This window comes from Cyclopterus lumpus, chromosome 10, assembly GCF_009769545.1.
Source record: "Cyclopterus lumpus isolate fCycLum1 chromosome 10, fCycLum1.pri, whole genome shotgun sequence".
In the NCBI taxonomy this organism is placed as follows: domain Eukaryota; kingdom Metazoa; phylum Chordata; class Actinopteri; order Perciformes; family Cyclopteridae; genus Cyclopterus; species Cyclopterus lumpus.
Window position 1 is genome coordinate 17,119,028 of NC_046975.1, and position 17,164 is coordinate 17,136,191.

The 17,164-nt window shown below is 39.9% G+C and overlaps 1 protein-coding gene across 1 annotated transcript in view; it reads right to left on the reverse strand.

Annotated features, from left to right (window-relative positions):
- tnmd (tenomodulin) overlaps window positions 1-13,773 on the reverse strand; it is a 42,203-nt gene extending 28,430 nt beyond the window's left edge. The window contains exons 1-2 of the mRNA XM_034543446.1: window positions 13,701-13,773; window positions 10,692-10,826 (exon numbers count right to left, since the gene is read on the reverse strand). Of these exons, the coding sequence (XP_034399337.1) occupies window positions 10,692-10,826; window positions 13,701-13,748 (183 nt within the window). The 5' untranslated portion in view covers window positions 13,749-13,773. The remainder of the gene's footprint in view (window positions 1-10,691; window positions 10,827-13,700) is intronic.
- Between the last annotated feature and the right edge of the window lie 3,391 nt (window positions 13,774-17,164).

Sequence of the window (17,164 nt, forward strand, 5' to 3'; positions counted from 1 at the left end):
GTGGAGGAAAGGGAAAAATAATAAGGAAGAAGGAAAAAACAGTTACTCAAACAGAAAGGTTCTTCCAGGAGCACCTTTCTGTCTGAATAATGGAGCGTGGAGATTTCTGAGGCTGTTGGAATATATGGAGCATATTTGTGCAGTAACTCAAGTGGAATTTTGGCAGAACTCGCAAACTATCATACCTCTACTGTTTTATTTTCCATCGCAGTAATCGATTCATCACTGAGCCTCTGCATCTCTAACGTAGCCTACCTTTCTCTTCTGTCAACCTACTCATAGCTGAAAGGGATGTAATGACCCACTTTCTCTCCCCGTCCCTCGGCGACTCTGCCGCTTACCACGTTTGACCACCTTGCTTTGGTCGACTACAGTTTGCAGCTGCTGTTAATTTACAGGAGCACCATGCACCCCTTTTTCAGCTCTGAAGCATATATGACTAATCACACCAGTCATTTTAAACAACTTGAGCTCTCTCTGGCAATAAATCACCTTGATACGTGCTACAGTGCCTATAATAGAGCTGCATTCAGGAGGGAGGAGTGTAGGGGGAACTTTGGGAGCTATTCAGTACTTTTGGTCCACACACTATTGTGAAACAAACTCACAGACTGGGACATATTGTGGTTCGATGTGTTTGTTTCTATGATCTCAATAAAAATCAAAGTGAAAACAACAAAGGGTTGTATTTCCTTTTTACAGCAGCTCGGGGAATATGTTGTATTCCCAGACCTTTTGCCTGAAAAGTAAATATTTTCCTTTCTTTTTTAGTTTATTTCTTGGAGTTATAACTTTACAAGGCAGAAACGTATGTGCTCAAGCAAATGTGACATCAACCTGGGATGAAAATGAAAAGCTGCTAACATACATTTAACCAATGTTTGATCTGCTTCCAACATTTTGCGCACCGTCAAAGATCTGTCCAAATTGTACTTAACAAGTTTTAGCCAAACCCCAGATAAACAAGAAAGAGGAAATAGTGGCTTTTTACTTCACCTCAATAACATGTCAAAAATGGCCAGGAGTATATATTTCTTTAACATCACCTGCCAACTGTAAGAAAGAAGAGATGGATTTCATAAGGCCTTTAAAGATGGTGTTAAACCACCTTTTTAGGGCACAACAAATGATGCAATATCCCTCAAATACCACAAGTCAACTTGAGATAGATACCGTTTCCACAGTATCAACAACCAGTAGAAAATAGGACAAAATGTATAGAAGTTAAACGACACCAAGGCCTGGGCTTTGACTGTGTTGTGCCATTTCTCATTTCTCCCTTTCATCATATTGTTCCACGTTGCATCTTTCCCTGCCTATAACCCCTGTGCCAAGAACAATCTGCTGCTTGCCAGTAGAGCTGAATGAATTATGTTGCTTATTGTTGTTATCTCACAGACTTCCACAGACAAAGGACTTCAAGCCTCTGAAGTATGAAGCAGACAGTCACAAGGTGAATGACCTCAAGTGGATACGTCTCCTTGTCGCTCTGCTGGTTTTCAGCCATTTCACCTCCTAATAAATCAACAAGAGCACACGTTGGGATCCAGCAGCTAAGTGACATTTAAGAAACAGCTTGTGTGAGCTGTAAGGCTGCAATTTGGATCATTTTAGACGTGAGGCAATAATTTGGCCAGATGAATGGCATTAACCGCAACCGGAAAGTTTTTAAGCCACTAAAGCGACAAAAGGAAAAAATTCCAAGGAGCATTTTGTGAAAACTCAGTGAAGGTTAATCTTCTCGTGGTTCAAAAGGGCAAAACTGCTTTCTATTTGCTTTGGTTTACTCAATATTGGGAATGTGACACATTTTAAATTCACTGGCAATTTACCAACAGATGACAATAGATAGTTGCCTCGCTATTTATCAGCAGTGCGTAGAGTGCATTATTTGCGTGCCAAGATATAGAAAATAAAATGTGCGTGTAAAGCAATAAGAGTCGGTAAATAAATAAATTCAGCTTACTGCAAAAATGCCAAGACACAGTTTCAGCTACAAATACCAATAACAGCTGCTTCTGCGGACTTCAATGGTTTCGTTGTAATGATCAAAGTCGGAATCCCTACAACAAGAGTGCGAGCACCTCTCTTCTTTTATCATAACACACATGATATCCCACTGCTACTTTGTCTGTGCCTTGTAACATATAGAACAAGCCAGCGGTGCCTGTAACAAGGTAGACCGTTAGAACAATTCCTGACAGAGCTTCTGGGAGACATACAGGCTCATAATTGTTCAAACATTGTTTACCATGCTTCTGCCTTGAAGACACAATAAAGGAGGGAGTGATAGTCCTATGCAGAGACACTGGGCTATCACACTGGGACTATTGGTACTGATGAGAAGCTCTTGGTCTGTTGCCATGGCCCCTGTGTGGGTTGCATGTCAGTGCTGCTCTGTCCTCCTTTTTAATAACACTGAAAAATACTTTGAAGACCCAATGGGAGAACACAACACATTATGCTTCCAATGGTGTCCGTCTTTACAACTGAACATTGTCTCATGCTATTATACAAAAATAAAAGAGCACAGCAGAATCATTATTTGACTCTGTTTTTCAGTGCAGTTATTACAAAACCTACGTGGTCCATCACGGTCAGCCACTAATGAAAGACATGCAAATGAAGCACTTTGAAGGAGCAAATTAATGTTTTTCTGCCACTGGTTGGGAGGAGAACATGACGAGAGGCAGCAGACTATATGTCTTGTCTCAGAATGAGGTAAACGAGCAGATTTTCTTTCAATGTCATGTGAGGCCAAAAGGTTGCTTTGGTTTAAGTATAAACTTTTAATGCCCTCATCGGTGATTAGCCAGTGTCACTTTAACATTAACAACCAGTTTGTATCGAGATGAGGTCAAGACTGAAGACACTTATTGACAATTTACTTAGAGGCTAATTAAGTCGTTTTCTGCAAAGATTAATGTATTAATTACCATGGCAATTACTGTATTTGTCTAATAAAGTGGATGTAGGGTGGACCTTTAACTACATAAGATCTAAGTTTCCCTCATAGATCTATTGTAATATATGCACAGACGTTTTTAAGACAGGGAGCAACATAATTGCATTTTTGTTATCAGATTACTTATTCGGTAATTCGGTTATAGCTTTTACGCATAAAAACTGTATTTTCTATACCAGTAAAATCCATAGCCTGTTTGTAAGTGAAATTAGTCACAGTGACATCACCCATTGGTTTTATAGTTGGGGATATTGGCCTTTGCCATTTTGGTTTTTGGTTGTCAGCATTTTGTTTAGTGACTAGAGAGGGTTTAGTACAACCAAACGCTGAATAAGACATTTTTAGGCTACCATGAATGTTACAATTAACTTTCATAAACTGGAGACACACTGTGAAAGAGTTGAAGTTGGTAGACCGAGACACGGACAACTCCCAGACCGTGATAGCTGCCTGTCAATCACAAGGTAGCCACGCCCTAAAGGCAACCCTGCTTTGTGTCTATTTTACTTGAAATGTGACCATCATTTCCAAAATGAACAACATGCTGCATTGAAGAATATTGAAAAAGGGATTGAGTCTGGTCTTTTTCTCATAGATTTCTTTCAATCAGACTTATTTGTGCATTCAGAGGAATCGCCCCCTAATGGCCATTCAAGATTTAAAGTAATGGAGGATGTGTTAGTAAAGATATGACAATTTATTACATATAACTGTTTGTGATTATTCACAAATGATAATGTACGAATAAATCGAGAGGCACTACTGCAGATTTACAGATACACGTTTTATTTTTTTATAAATGTATTTATTTAAATTTAATTTAAAGTTAATTTATGCCTTATGTTTTACAAGTCACGTGACATTTTGGGAGTCATTTACTTTCTGTACTTGTGGATTTAGGGTGAAACTGTCTCAAAAGAATCTACACAAGAAGGGGGAGATTCACAAATTAATTTCCTTTGAAAAATGTACAAATGACGATAGCCTCTCTTGTACACTCTTGTAAATTAGAGTAAATAGATATAGGTAAAGCCGTACAGATACACATTTTAAGATGCAAATCAATCTGCATATATATTTACATTGCGTTTTACCAGTTTTGTATGAAATACATTACAGAGTTAAACAGTTATACCATGCCATTTGCATGTGCTGTGTGTCCATTGTGTGGGTTCAACTTGTTCTCCTTTGTGTCACTGGGTTTGACACACAGTATGTGGTCAGGATATTTTGATACTGATAAATGCCTAAAGAGCCACTTCATGTTGAAATGCCTCATATTTTGAAGCATCTAAATGTACAAAGTATAGTGATTTTTCTTTTTCATACAGTGTGGTGGATGTGTAGTTATCCAGCACTCATCACAAGTATGATGGATGACAGCTGCTGCTCGGCTGCTCTGTCTCATTTGCCCAGAAAATGTACTTCACCTTGTCATCTGACGGTGATGAAGCTTGTCAAGTTCCTTTTCCCGGTATTCATGGTGGCAGCGGGACTGACCCACTGACCCGCATCAGTAGCTACAACGGGAATGGATGAAACGGAAAGGTTCAAGTTGTGTTAAATGTAGGAGGAGGAGGATGATGGTTGTTTTTATTTTTTGGCTCACTGTGAGCGCAGAAGCTCAGCTTTCTTCTAACCAGTTACACATGGGGTCTCAGACTCCTTAGAGTACAATGTGTCCTCTCGGCTTTTGTCTCTCGCTGAGATAATGTGGGGCTCATTAGCTGTCTGGCAAGAACAAATAATAGCCTGGGTGAAATGTTGCAGGGTTTAATTAACAACATTGCTGTCATACTCTACATATTAATATCAACATTAATTCTTACAGGGAATTTTTTTTTTTAGACTTAGGTCTGGAGTTTTAACATCCTAACACAAGGTATGTGTGTGTCCCTTCACAGGTTTTAAATCCCTGGATAAGTAAACTGTATGATTAGATTAGTTACACACTTTTCTATTTCTTTATTGATAGATATTTGATCCATTTGATCGTTGGCATAATGGCAGTTTTTAGAAAACAAAGACCACCCCCGGCACAATACTCAAAGGTGCCCTGTGGAGTTTTTGACCAAATTCATGTAAACTGTGTTTGTTCACAAGAAAATTCTTAAATATTAAAGTCCTATTGTATTGCCCTCCGCTGTACCGAGAACATTTAAGTGATACCATCAGTACGTCCCATTTGCTGCATTATCCAGTATGTTAATTAGTTTTCATTCTGTGACATATGGATTCTTAACATTTGGAATACATACCTCATCACTAATGAGGTTCATTGCAGCCTGCTTTGCTTATTTCCTGAGTAAACACTTGACGTTTCACTGGATGAAAGAACTCCACTTGAAAGTGTGTTATTTATTGCTGTTTTTCATGTTTATTCCACCAAAATAGAGCTTTAATAAGCCTGGCAGGTCTGAATGCATGTCATTATAATTAGCTAACATTCCGACTTTTAGAGCTGTTACAAGTTCTCATTTTCTTGCATAAAAAAAGACTAATCAGCTAAGGTTATTAATATTAGTGGTAGACTGAGCACCAAACAGACCTGAAGGCTCACATTTGAGTAAGTAATGGCGAAAACTCGCAAAAAGTCAATGCAACCCCTTAAATGGTGATACATATATAACTACGCACTCTGACACAACAGATGTTTTCTTTTGAGAATAGAGAGTAACTAATTGCTAAAGTCGTGATCCATCAGAGTATACTGTATGTCAACATGATAGCAATATCTGATGTGCAACCTCAAACACATTGAGAGAGGACAGATGAACAGAGCGTTTCCATTCTGCTGTTCACTTCTCTCCTTCAGCATTGCGGCTGTGAATGCACGCCGAGGCTATAAGCGGCGCAGACTTGCTGGGCGAGTGGAAGTGGATGTGAAAGCTCAATCACATTCTAAATTGTACAACAGAGCAGAGGAGTCTTCTTGGCAGTCACAATGGTGAGGGAGAAAAGGAAAAAAAGGCACGCATTTGTGTCTGTTTACTGCACATACAACATGCTGCACATGCTGCTGGTGGATTGGCAAAATGAAGTACAGGCAATTAAAGATGCTGATCTTTTCTACGCCCACATTATTCTAGCTTCTAAAAGGAAAATCACAGACGCACTAAAGTGCGCTATGGCACAGTAAACAACTCTCGGTGGGCTTTGCAGTGCCGTCACGCTCTCTGTAGCAGTCACCGTCCCAGAAGAAGGCAATGTGCCACAACCGCCACGAAGCCTTTCTACCTCAGGCAACATTTTAAAACAACTCTCTTTTGTTCATCCCTGTCTGCAATCCCCCCTCCTCCCCCTACCTCCCCTACCTCCTCCTGACTGCTCCCAGAGTCAACGGCAAAATGCATCATTTGAGACGGGATCCCATCGCTCCCTAATTTAACAGCCAAGGAGAAACACCAGTGGACGCTGGCCTGCTAATAAATGAGCCTGACGTGTAAAATCAGAAAGGTAATAGACTGAGGGGCAGGCTCCCCCCAAAAACGTCTCACCAAAAGCTGTTTCGATAAGCCCCGTTGCCTCCCCAGAATAATAACTCATCTGCACGAGTCCGAGTAAACAAGCAGTAGAAGGAGAAGTTAGTACTGTCTTGTTTGTTTCTTGGAGACAAACTAAGAACAAAAAAGAAAAGGACAATAGAATCCTATCATGATCAAATCTTGTGACTCTCTCCCCTGTTGAATGTTGACATCTGGACACCGAGGGGACTGTTGGGTATACACAGTCTATGAGCAATAAATAAACAAAGGAGAGCCCGGCCTTGAAAAGCCATACACCTGTGACCAGCGGAAAGCAACACGCGCAGCAGTGTTCATTAAAGAAGCCGGTCCTGACAGTGAGGCATTTAAGAGGCCATCAGGAGCGACAACTCAGCAGCTACCTTGAGCTCGCAGAGGGAAAGGCATCAAGGTGAGCAATGCAATTTCAGCTTGAATAATGGAGCACTTTCCGCAGGTCTGACATTCATGTATTTCACAGGCGGTTTTGCCATACAGACCAACAACACCTGTGAGCTCTTCAATATTCCACAGCAAAAAATGGGTTACAATATTTATAGGTTCACATGGAGCCTGGCTGCTGGTTTGCAGATAATCTTGCTCAAAGTGGTTCATGAATTAATAAGAACACCAAATGTGTCAAATCTAATAATATGAACATTTACATTCTGGATTCCGTGCTCTGCAGACACACACAGCAGGCATCAGGCATCAATGTCGAGATGTTATTCTTTACGATTTTTTAAAGTAATTTCTTCGAGGCAAATTATTTTTACTTTTCTCTTGGATTCACCAGCCAGATTCAATTTTCACAGAGTTGCTGAAGTAAACTGGTAATAACAGAGGATTAATTTACAAGGAGGGAAATCCCCTAGTGAGACTTGCGGCCCAGAACAATAACGAGCACATAGTAAACAGAAATTTGCCGTAAGCCAAAAGAGAATGCAGACGCACCTAATCTACACACTGGAACACACAATGCACACTGATGCATACACAATCACATGCGTTCAAGCACAGCCACGCCCTCACACACACACCCACACACGCACACACACACACACACACACACAGGCAGAGAGGAAGTGATGTCAAACTATCTTCCCCCTGGCCTGTGTAACAACATATGTTTTCAGGTAATTAAAAGAAGATCCCAAGCGGTTATCGTGTCATATTGAAATACAATGCAGAGAGCAAATTACCTTTCTTGGGTTTATTTACAAAAAGCTGGGTGCACGAGGTCACGATGCTTCTGTAAACTGTGAGAAGACGAGAAGCATCCGTGGCTGCAGTCGTGCTGCGGTTTCAACTTTTAATTAGAAGTGCTGAGCTCAAAGCTCTATGTAATGTGTGATATATAGCACACCATATTTGTGTTTCTTTTGTTTGAGTGATGACTAGTAATAATTGTTTAGCGCAAGTACATGAGTTAAACTGTTGACTGGGCACTGAAGTAATTTAAGCATTCGTCAATATGCAATTCAAGTTTTGAGAGCGTGCGAGAACCGATTTTTAGCAGCAGAATACATTTTTTAATCAATGTTTTACGTAATCAAATCTCAGTCAGCATTAGGGTTTCCTCCGCTTGTTATCTTCAAAGCAGTTCATTCTCAGATTTGTCAGATTGGATCCCTCACTTGAAAAGGTCCTGGAAGTAAAGCTGCAAACTGTTCAACACCACCTTTTAAGTAACATTGAGTACTTCAGAGTGTGCTCCAGTGCCTCTTTAGTTTTTGAACTGTGAAAAGGATGTTTGCACCTTTCACAGTCTCAGGTTCATAATGTTCAGAATCTGTCAAAGTTTCAAACTGGGCTGGGACCCCATCAGGAGCTTTCTCCACAAACTTGTTTTTCACTTCACACGATTTTCTTTTTCAATGATGAACACTTATGTTGTGTGCTCACTCTAAAATGTGGTAACTAATACACTGCCGCAATTACTTTTCCGTACTTTAGGAAAGCAAGAATACACGTTTTCATCAACTGACTAATTGACAATTCCCCTTTGTACTATAATGATTACATATGTAACTAACATATGTTAACGCACCGATAAGGTTCTCAGAGGGAAGAAACAAACCTCCACCTTAAATATTCTATACGTGTCTTAAACCTGCATTAATTAAAGTTTTTGAGAAACCAGGCTGTAGAAACAGCAAAGGATTATCATCTTATTAGGTTTCTACGGCAATATTAACATTAATTTAGGGGATGCATTTCTGTCCACCTGTGAATGTAAGTCCAATATGCACTCTCTTTTTCTTATCTCTGTTTCTGACTACGACAACTCCTTAAGGAAATATCGAGCTCTTTGGCTGCTAATGTACCAAAAGGTTCACCAGCTAACTTTGGCTGTCAGCCTCTCCGTCATCAGCAGACAGTGTACAGTGAGTTTATCAGAGTTTTTTTAATGAAAACAGATGCCTGCTGCAGCTGGAAACGAGAGCCAAAACAGTAAACTTGTGCGCTGTAAAACCAAACCAATAAGCTGAAAGACTTTATTATATTTTCAGTATGTTTGTCACTACAAATGACTGATTTCCCATTACACATACTTCATATACATCTTCATATATAGAGATATTGATTTGTGCAGTTTTAAAGAGTACTCAGGTCAACTTGGGGAATTGGACTCTTTACCATGCATACGTGGTACATCTTGATTTGAGTATGTTTCCAGGCATCTTAGAGCTGGGCAAAGTAAGTATAATCAATATAACCATGGTTTCTATGTATGACTATGTATGTCCTTGTATTAGTCCTAATATGTTCCATATGTTCAAGGACTCTCACGGAAGCACTTTACTTTAACTAAGTTTGAATTTGAGTTGGTTGTCACCAGAAAGCTCATCTTTACTCAAATGAAAAACAACACCCACTCAACTGTTTCCTAAAATAAATCATTTTGCTCCCCTGCCCAGAATCTGTAAACTTTTCCAGATGCTGCGCAGGATTAGCTGCTAGTCAAGTGTCCTGCTGCATTGCACCAAATACCAGTTCACCAAACAAGCTGCCAGGTTGATGCCGGAGAGCTCATTCATCTTTCCATCCATCAATGAATCAATGCATCTCTTTACTTTCAGGGTAGTTTCCAGCTTTTCTGAGGAGTTTTACTGTCCTGCTGTGTGTGAAGGAGCTTCCTTCCCATCTGACAGACAGGTGCATCTCCTTTGAAGTAGCTCCATCTCCTTCACTGATGGGGAGGCCAGAGATGCCCCCCCCCCCCACTCCCCCATCCCCAAAGACCCCATTAAAGCAAAACCCAGGGTCTGCAGGTTTGATATTCATCACCTGGGCAACCTCTACCATCAACACATTTGTGCCACGTGAGAATGATCAGAGCTTATTAAAGTAGAAATAATGACTGCTCTACCTCCGGCATAAAATATTTAACAAGGACAAAGGAGATGGCTCAAAGGTGATTCATGTCTATGTTGAAAGGAGAGAACATGGACAATACCGGCTACACAGGAAGTGCAGATGAACCTTGGTTAACCTGAGTGTAGAAGAGACTATCAGTACTTGAAATGTGTACCTTAATGGAAGCAGAATAGTGGGATTTTGAATTAATGCTTGTTATAGGCTAAATTTGACCCATTTTTTCTTATTTGCAATGTATAGAGCTTCCAATTTGTGGTTGTGAAATTATTTATGCCTTTTCCCCCTTAGCTTGTGTAAATTAGCTTTTTTTTGGCCCCTTGGGAAAATCAGGGGAAAGGAGCCGAGTGAAAACGTTCTCCATCAAGTGTGATTGAATTGGTTTTCACAAGATGAATGTGCAGGACAAGTGTTTATCCCAATTACAATACCAAGAGGTTTCAGTCCTGCGGCAGCCACTCTGGTCAACAGCAATTAGGGTCAGCTTTGAGTTATCAGGATCCGTCATTGTGAAAAGAGGCTTACAATGTGAGCAGAAAGTAGAGAAATGCCACAGGCCAAAATTTGCAGCACTAAAGTGTGTTATGGTTTGGTCCAAGAATTCATGAAATTACAGATATGATATGATAAACCTGTGCTGAGCAAAACACAGCTGTCTTTTCCATAGGTCTTTTAATCTCGCAAAATACAATAGAGACTTCAAAGACTGCCTTATGCGGCTGTCCATTTAAAGGAACCCGTATGATTTGCTGATGTGGCATTAATTCGAGGACCACACTTAACGCATGCAGACAGTGGCAATAAGGCTGATGACTGGCAAACAATGAGGTGATATTTAGCCTTACCTTCCCCAGACTGGGGCTCCACAGATATCTCAGGCTGAAAACACAGAGGGCCAGAAAAAGGAAGACCAGAGCCAGAGCCAGAGCCACTCGCTGGTAAATGTGGTACTTGGCCTTCTTCTCTTTTTCCATCTCAACCTGCAAAAAATATGGGTCCAATATTATATATGGTGCATATACATTGTATATGCTGTATCACGCAAACAACCATAACAAGAGTTACATCGATACAACTCTCTTATGTGTTATAATATCTGCTCCACTATGTCTTATTTGTTCAGCAATATGTGGTTGGTTACTGCACATAATCCCCTGTAAAATGCCATTTTGTTGTTTAACTCTTTGGTTGTTGTAGGGCTTAATATATAATAGTAGATAATAATATATATTTAGCGTTGCAGATGCTAAATTAAAACAGTTTAAAACAGTTGCGAAGGAAGAGGAGCTCCTGATGGAGGACAATTCCCCCAATCTGTATTTCCATTATATTGATTGGTGTATCTAGTTTTTGTGAATACAACAGTAGTTGCAGAATCAAGAATTAAATTGATTTAAGCTGCAGATTGCGTTTCAGTTTTCTTTCTTTACTTTAGGCTTCGAGCTGAAATGCACCTTGGGAGTTGAAGATGACTTCTTCCCCAACGATTGTAAGTATGGAGGCTTGTTCTTTTCATTTAATTTTTTTAAACCAAGAAAAAAATACTTTCTCTGAAGTAGTTGTTCATTCTAATGATTAAACTGGTAGAATATTACGAATATTACCCAAGCTCTACAAGTGTGAGCCATGTATCACTGTCTATGGGGAAAATGAATGGGGCTTTTACAATACATTCGGAACAAGGGATGCCTGAGATATTTCCCCCCACTTCACAACTCTATTTAACGAAGATATATGAGAGTGGTATCAATCCTCTAATCGAACGCTTAGCAAGAAAGCTTGTACCCATATTTCCCAAACTGTTGCTCAATTTATTATTATTTTTTTTTAAATATCAGTTTTGCATTCATTATGAAGATTTGACATTTGATTTAAACTGTCTTGCAAAAGTATCCAGCAATGAGGCTACTAATGACACAAATATAACCATCCCCATGCAAGTGCAGGGAATGATAGACTGCCATAAGTGCCACAGAAAGGTCACGTTTATTAAAGTTTTCCTCGAATGAAAACTCTGCCCGCTGTGGTCAACTCCCTAGGCTCAAGGCCACAAATTAATAAAGACTGGAGCTCCAGCAGGGATAAATAAGAGCTTCTCATTCACACTGGACCCTTTTGAAAGTCTCAAAGGACAACAGAAAAGGAGATATGTCAAATTAAAAAAATGGAACCGACTTCAATTAGCAAAATTGGTGTTGCTTATCTTTGTGTCTTTTTTAAATGATGATAAAGCAGCTTTGGTTTTCTATTGTGGCCGAGGCTGTTACAGTAGATTGGGCTGCACCGTAACAGGTGCAGCCCAATCTTAAAATAATATGTAGGAATTATTTTAAATAATGGGTCTGACATTGTATATTGTCAAAATAATTATCCAAAATAATCATGAAAAATAGATTTCCCATAGCCTTTTTATAACCTATTTTATTATTTTAAACGACAGTATAGGTGATGTACGGGAGGAAATAGCATACAGCAATAATGACATACAGTTATACAGTGTGCTTGTTGGATTGAACTTCTGATTGGTAAATCCATTAGCAGCATGTCTTCGGGGAAGGACAGAGGACATTTTATTAAAGAAAGAAAAACTGAAAAAAACATTGCAATTAAAGACTCCTAAGATTGTTTCCATTCTTTATTTGACATTTCAGAGACAACCCGAAGGCAAAATGAAAAACAGAGTCCAACAATCTGAGGGCCAGGAATTATTTTTATTGTGAATCTTTTGAATAGAAGAGCTGTGGCTGAAATCCTCTACTCTCCTGTGGCAGGTTGCATAAGCATTGGAAACTTAACCAGAGGACAAACCTCTCTGTCTGCCTGGGCTTCGAATCTCGAATACTCAGAGGAAGAAGGTGGGATTGAGAGAGAGAGAGAGAAAGAGAGAGAGACAGGCAGACAGACAGACGGACAGACGGACAGAAATAAAGGCAGGGATGGAGACAGAGAGAGCAGTCTGAGAGCGCAGCATTCGCCAACTAGTGTTTAAAGGGTTTAGGAGTTCAGAATCAGGCAGTCAATTCCTCTTGGGCTTTGTGAGGAAGAGTGCCTGGAGCCCCCTGCTGTTATCATGCAGGGACGAGGCACTTCCTTGAGAGAAAAAAACCCACAGAAGTAGCCTACATAACCAACAAGCCGAGGCAGTGGTTTATCACACTGGGGTACGCTCATATAAGCATTCATATTGCTGTGAAAACTATTCTGAAATATGAAGCAACAGGGGATTTTTTAATCATCATCATTCTTCATCCATTAGCTACAGTGTAGTTATGACAACTATGTGTTGGAATAATTGCCTTTTCTTTGGTGGACATTACACATTTGTATTTAATTTTTTTATATAAGATACAGATAAAGGTCATACTGTCCTGTGTAGGTACTGGACTTGCTGCTTGCATGTGAGAAGGAAGGATATTCTAGATAAAAAGCAAATGCAGTGGTGCAGGTGAGACCGAAGATAAGAGTGGAAATAAAGGCAGAAAGCCAAGGTGAAAAGCCGAAGGGAATTAGATTGAAAAATTACTATTCTGAGAAAACTCAGATCACTGAGCAAGAGATCAAGCAGCAGCTTCTTTTTGATTTAAAAAAAGAGAAATTCTGACATTTTACTTCAAGATTACACTAAAATATCACAGATCCCCCTCCCCACTGTTAAATCACCACTGCTGCCACTTACACTTCATTTATTGAGCTGTAAAAGTTTAAGGGAGCTCTCACCTTCTTGACTCTGTAGTGACCTAAAATGCTGCACATTATTCATAAAGACACTAAATGTTGCAATGTATTTTAAATAGTTTGTATAATTAAAATACTTGGAATGAATCAAACATAAAAAGACAAACAAATTGACTCACATCTTTCCACAGAATCTGTTGACTGCTGGATTTACTGCAGGCCTCCATGATGCAAGACCACAGGAGGAATCTTTCCGATCCTCTTAGCTAGGGAAAATAATAATGTACTGCAGGACTAAGAGTCCCCGCTTCATTCCAGTGCTGTAATTTGGGAGTGTGCTAAAGGGGAGGGACGTTTCAGGTGGAGTGGAATTACTGAAACATTTGCAATACCCATTAAAAGCAAGGCAGATGTCTCTCCCATTTCAAAGGTGGGAAGCCATGAATGGAATCAGACTGAAAGACAAACCTGTTGAATAAATTGAATATATTACATACTGTATTTGGATGAAAATATTGTAGTGATTTAAAAGATTCCTGCTTGGAGGACACAAAGTTTGCATGTGGAAAAAAAGAAAGAAAAGTATTCAGATAGTACATATGTGTTTAGCTACATTTTCAGAAGTATTAAGAACCTGCTTTCATTCCCCAGTCAGTCAGTCAGTCTGCACTCTGCAACAAACAGCTGCAGTAAACAAGCTGAGCTGACTGAATAGCAGCATAACGAAGGATGCAACCGCACAGAATGAAGATCATTTGCACTTGTGCTCTCATGAGTAAAAGAGAAATGAAGCAACGACTTTGATCTGAGGACAGAAGTTTTTATAGATTGCCTCCAGCATTTTATAACAAAAAGAACATGTTAAAAGTTAAAAGTTGTTCACAATTCTTTTTTTTAAAACTGTAAATCTGCTGGATCCCGATGTGGGCCACTTCACACTAGTGTACATTGTATGTTGGAATCCAAACTATAGTTGTTATGTCAAAAACAAGATTTCCCAAAAGAAATCGCTGCAGACTCTTGATGACATGAACATGTCAGTAAGGGTCGGTCCAAACTTGTCGTCTGGTGGTCCGAATGCGGCACTCCGCCCCCCCAGGACTTGATCCCGATTTGGGCGACGGACTGCTGCACGAGTCCTTCAGGGCCGCCCCGACAAGCTAGCTGTTGCATTGGCTAACGCAGCTAGCTATCGCTCGACTTATAAAGGGTTCATTTGGAATTTGCATGTTGCTATTTTTTCTTGTTGTTGATTGGTAATATGCAATCACAGATTAGCACGATAAAAATGGATCACATTCAAATGACAGACGAGGTCAGCTGGGGTCCATCCTCTTTTGCCCCCCACCACCACCTACAGGTGTTGCTGTTGAAACAATTCAGAATTTTAATTAGAAAGTTTTTCCAAAGAAGAGAGAAACATATGTTTAAAATGAGACTGAGATTTGGGATACATTTATTTCGACAAATAACTTTTGAACTATATAATGTCCCTAAATAAAGGAGGAGCAACCTTCTCTGCCCTCTCTGGATTAGCCTCCTCTTGTGTACAGTTCCATTAACAGACACAGAGAAGGCGTGATCACACCTGCAGTTATTTTTGCCTTTGGTCAGAGCTGCACATGTTAACCTCGTTACAATGTTTGTTTGGATAGTTTAGCTTCACATTATTCAGCTTTAGGTGAACCATGACTTTTTTTTGCTGCTTTTTATTAATATTAATATGTTATTCTGAAAGGTGTGTTTCCAGCCCCGTACAGTGCAGTCTGATTGACTACTTTGTACTACGATTCATCTGGAAGTAAGTTGGACAGAAGCGGCTGGTAGAGAGCGATGTGATGAAGGTCAAGGGCAGGATTCAGACCCAGCATGTGGGGCTGGCACAGTACATCATGATGCCCTGCTGCTTTCTGTAAATTACTTCTCAGGTGTTTAAACCAGTTAAACTAAAATACCACCAGTCAGGGTTGCATTTTTCTCACTGAGAAGAGTGCAAATATTGGATGATTCTAGATTGCGTTCAATGCCAACATTTTTTTTGTTGAAGTTTTAATATTCCGGATTTTGCAGACCAGGTCAGAAATAGTACGACTAAATCATAGTTATGGTATGGTTAGGGTTAGGCAACTAGTAAGGATTGGGGAACGATTGCGGTTATGTTTGATAATTACAGGTTTGTCTCCCACATGAAAGTCTGACGCACATTGATGTTTCAATTTTTCTTTCTTTTATGTTGGGCTTTTCTGTGAGTTAATGCTGGATATCCAATGTCAACAACCAAGTAATACCTTGCGTTTTGTGTTATTTACAAATCCTACCACATGCAATTTTAGATGGACCATTACAATCAGGTTCAGTGAACTACTCTCAAAAATGAAAATGTCAAAAGAGTCGTAGTCTATAACTGTATGATCAGTTGATATAGAGTTAATATCAGGTTTTTAAATCACTCATATCTATGCACATATGTTTTTCCGTTTGTGTACTTTATTGTAAAGCGTTACCCAACGCAGGGCTTTTCTCACACACTGCACCGCGTAGCTGACTATCTTTGCAGCATGCCACCTGTTTATTTTGTTTAAGACACACAATGCCTGTTTAATTTTTATCTTAACATGTCATGTGACAGTGAGTGAAGGATACAGCATCAATGCGCACCTGTGTTCAGCCTATTTATACAAACCACCTGTCTCTCTCTCTCCCCCCCTCATCTCCTCAGATGGCTCACAAAGCAAAAGCTGATAACATAGGATTTGTCCAGAATCCAGATTATTAAAAACACAATTTCACAACCTAAAGGTTCCACTTCACACCCACTTTACAGAAGTCAATACGATCTGAGGTGGAGCATTCCGGGTAAAATTGGTCAACCTGCAAGCCTTCAGTGTGGCTGGCAACATTTGAGCACATATTAAGTCTGTCAGATCTGATAGCTGTGGGACCTCGTCAGCTTTTTCCCATTGATATAAATCTTCACAATTACCATGACATTTTGCTTGGGTAAATCAAGCGGCGGGTCTTTCAGGAAAAGTGTTGTGTCAGCAGCATGGTTGAGCATCCTGGGACCCTCATTCCCCCGATAGCGTTCAGTGGCAGGCTGAAGCTTTCACACCCACAGAATAGAATAAACAGCAATTTAGTTTGGAGTGCATACCAGATACTCACAGATTAGAGCAGAGGTTGATGGAAGCAGCCTTAGCAAACCAGGAAGAATCACAAAATAAACATTTGCTCTATCCTCTTCGTGCTTCAGGCCTGATAGCTTTGATAGGAATTTTTCTCCCTTGTATTTGTCACATTTGCAAACACAGACTGAGCGCTGTGACCAACAGTGAGGCCCATTACAAATCCAACAGACCAAGTTAGATCCTGTGAGTTTTTTTCTTTTTTTTCTTTTTTCATTCAAATAGACCAGTTTTCCATCAGACAATAGTAGTTTTGCTCAAAATGACTTGCTGTACTTCAGGCAGGCGCTGCCTGCACAAACTTGCAGAGTCTATATTCTGCTCTATTTTGCATTGGCCATCTGGAAAAAAGCTGTTCCTTGTTTGCTTTCCTTAACTCTTAAGCCAGCCTCCAAAGCCTTGTCGAGCTTCTGTCACTCAGAGAGAGAGCTGCGATGGAAACCCACACATTTCCCACG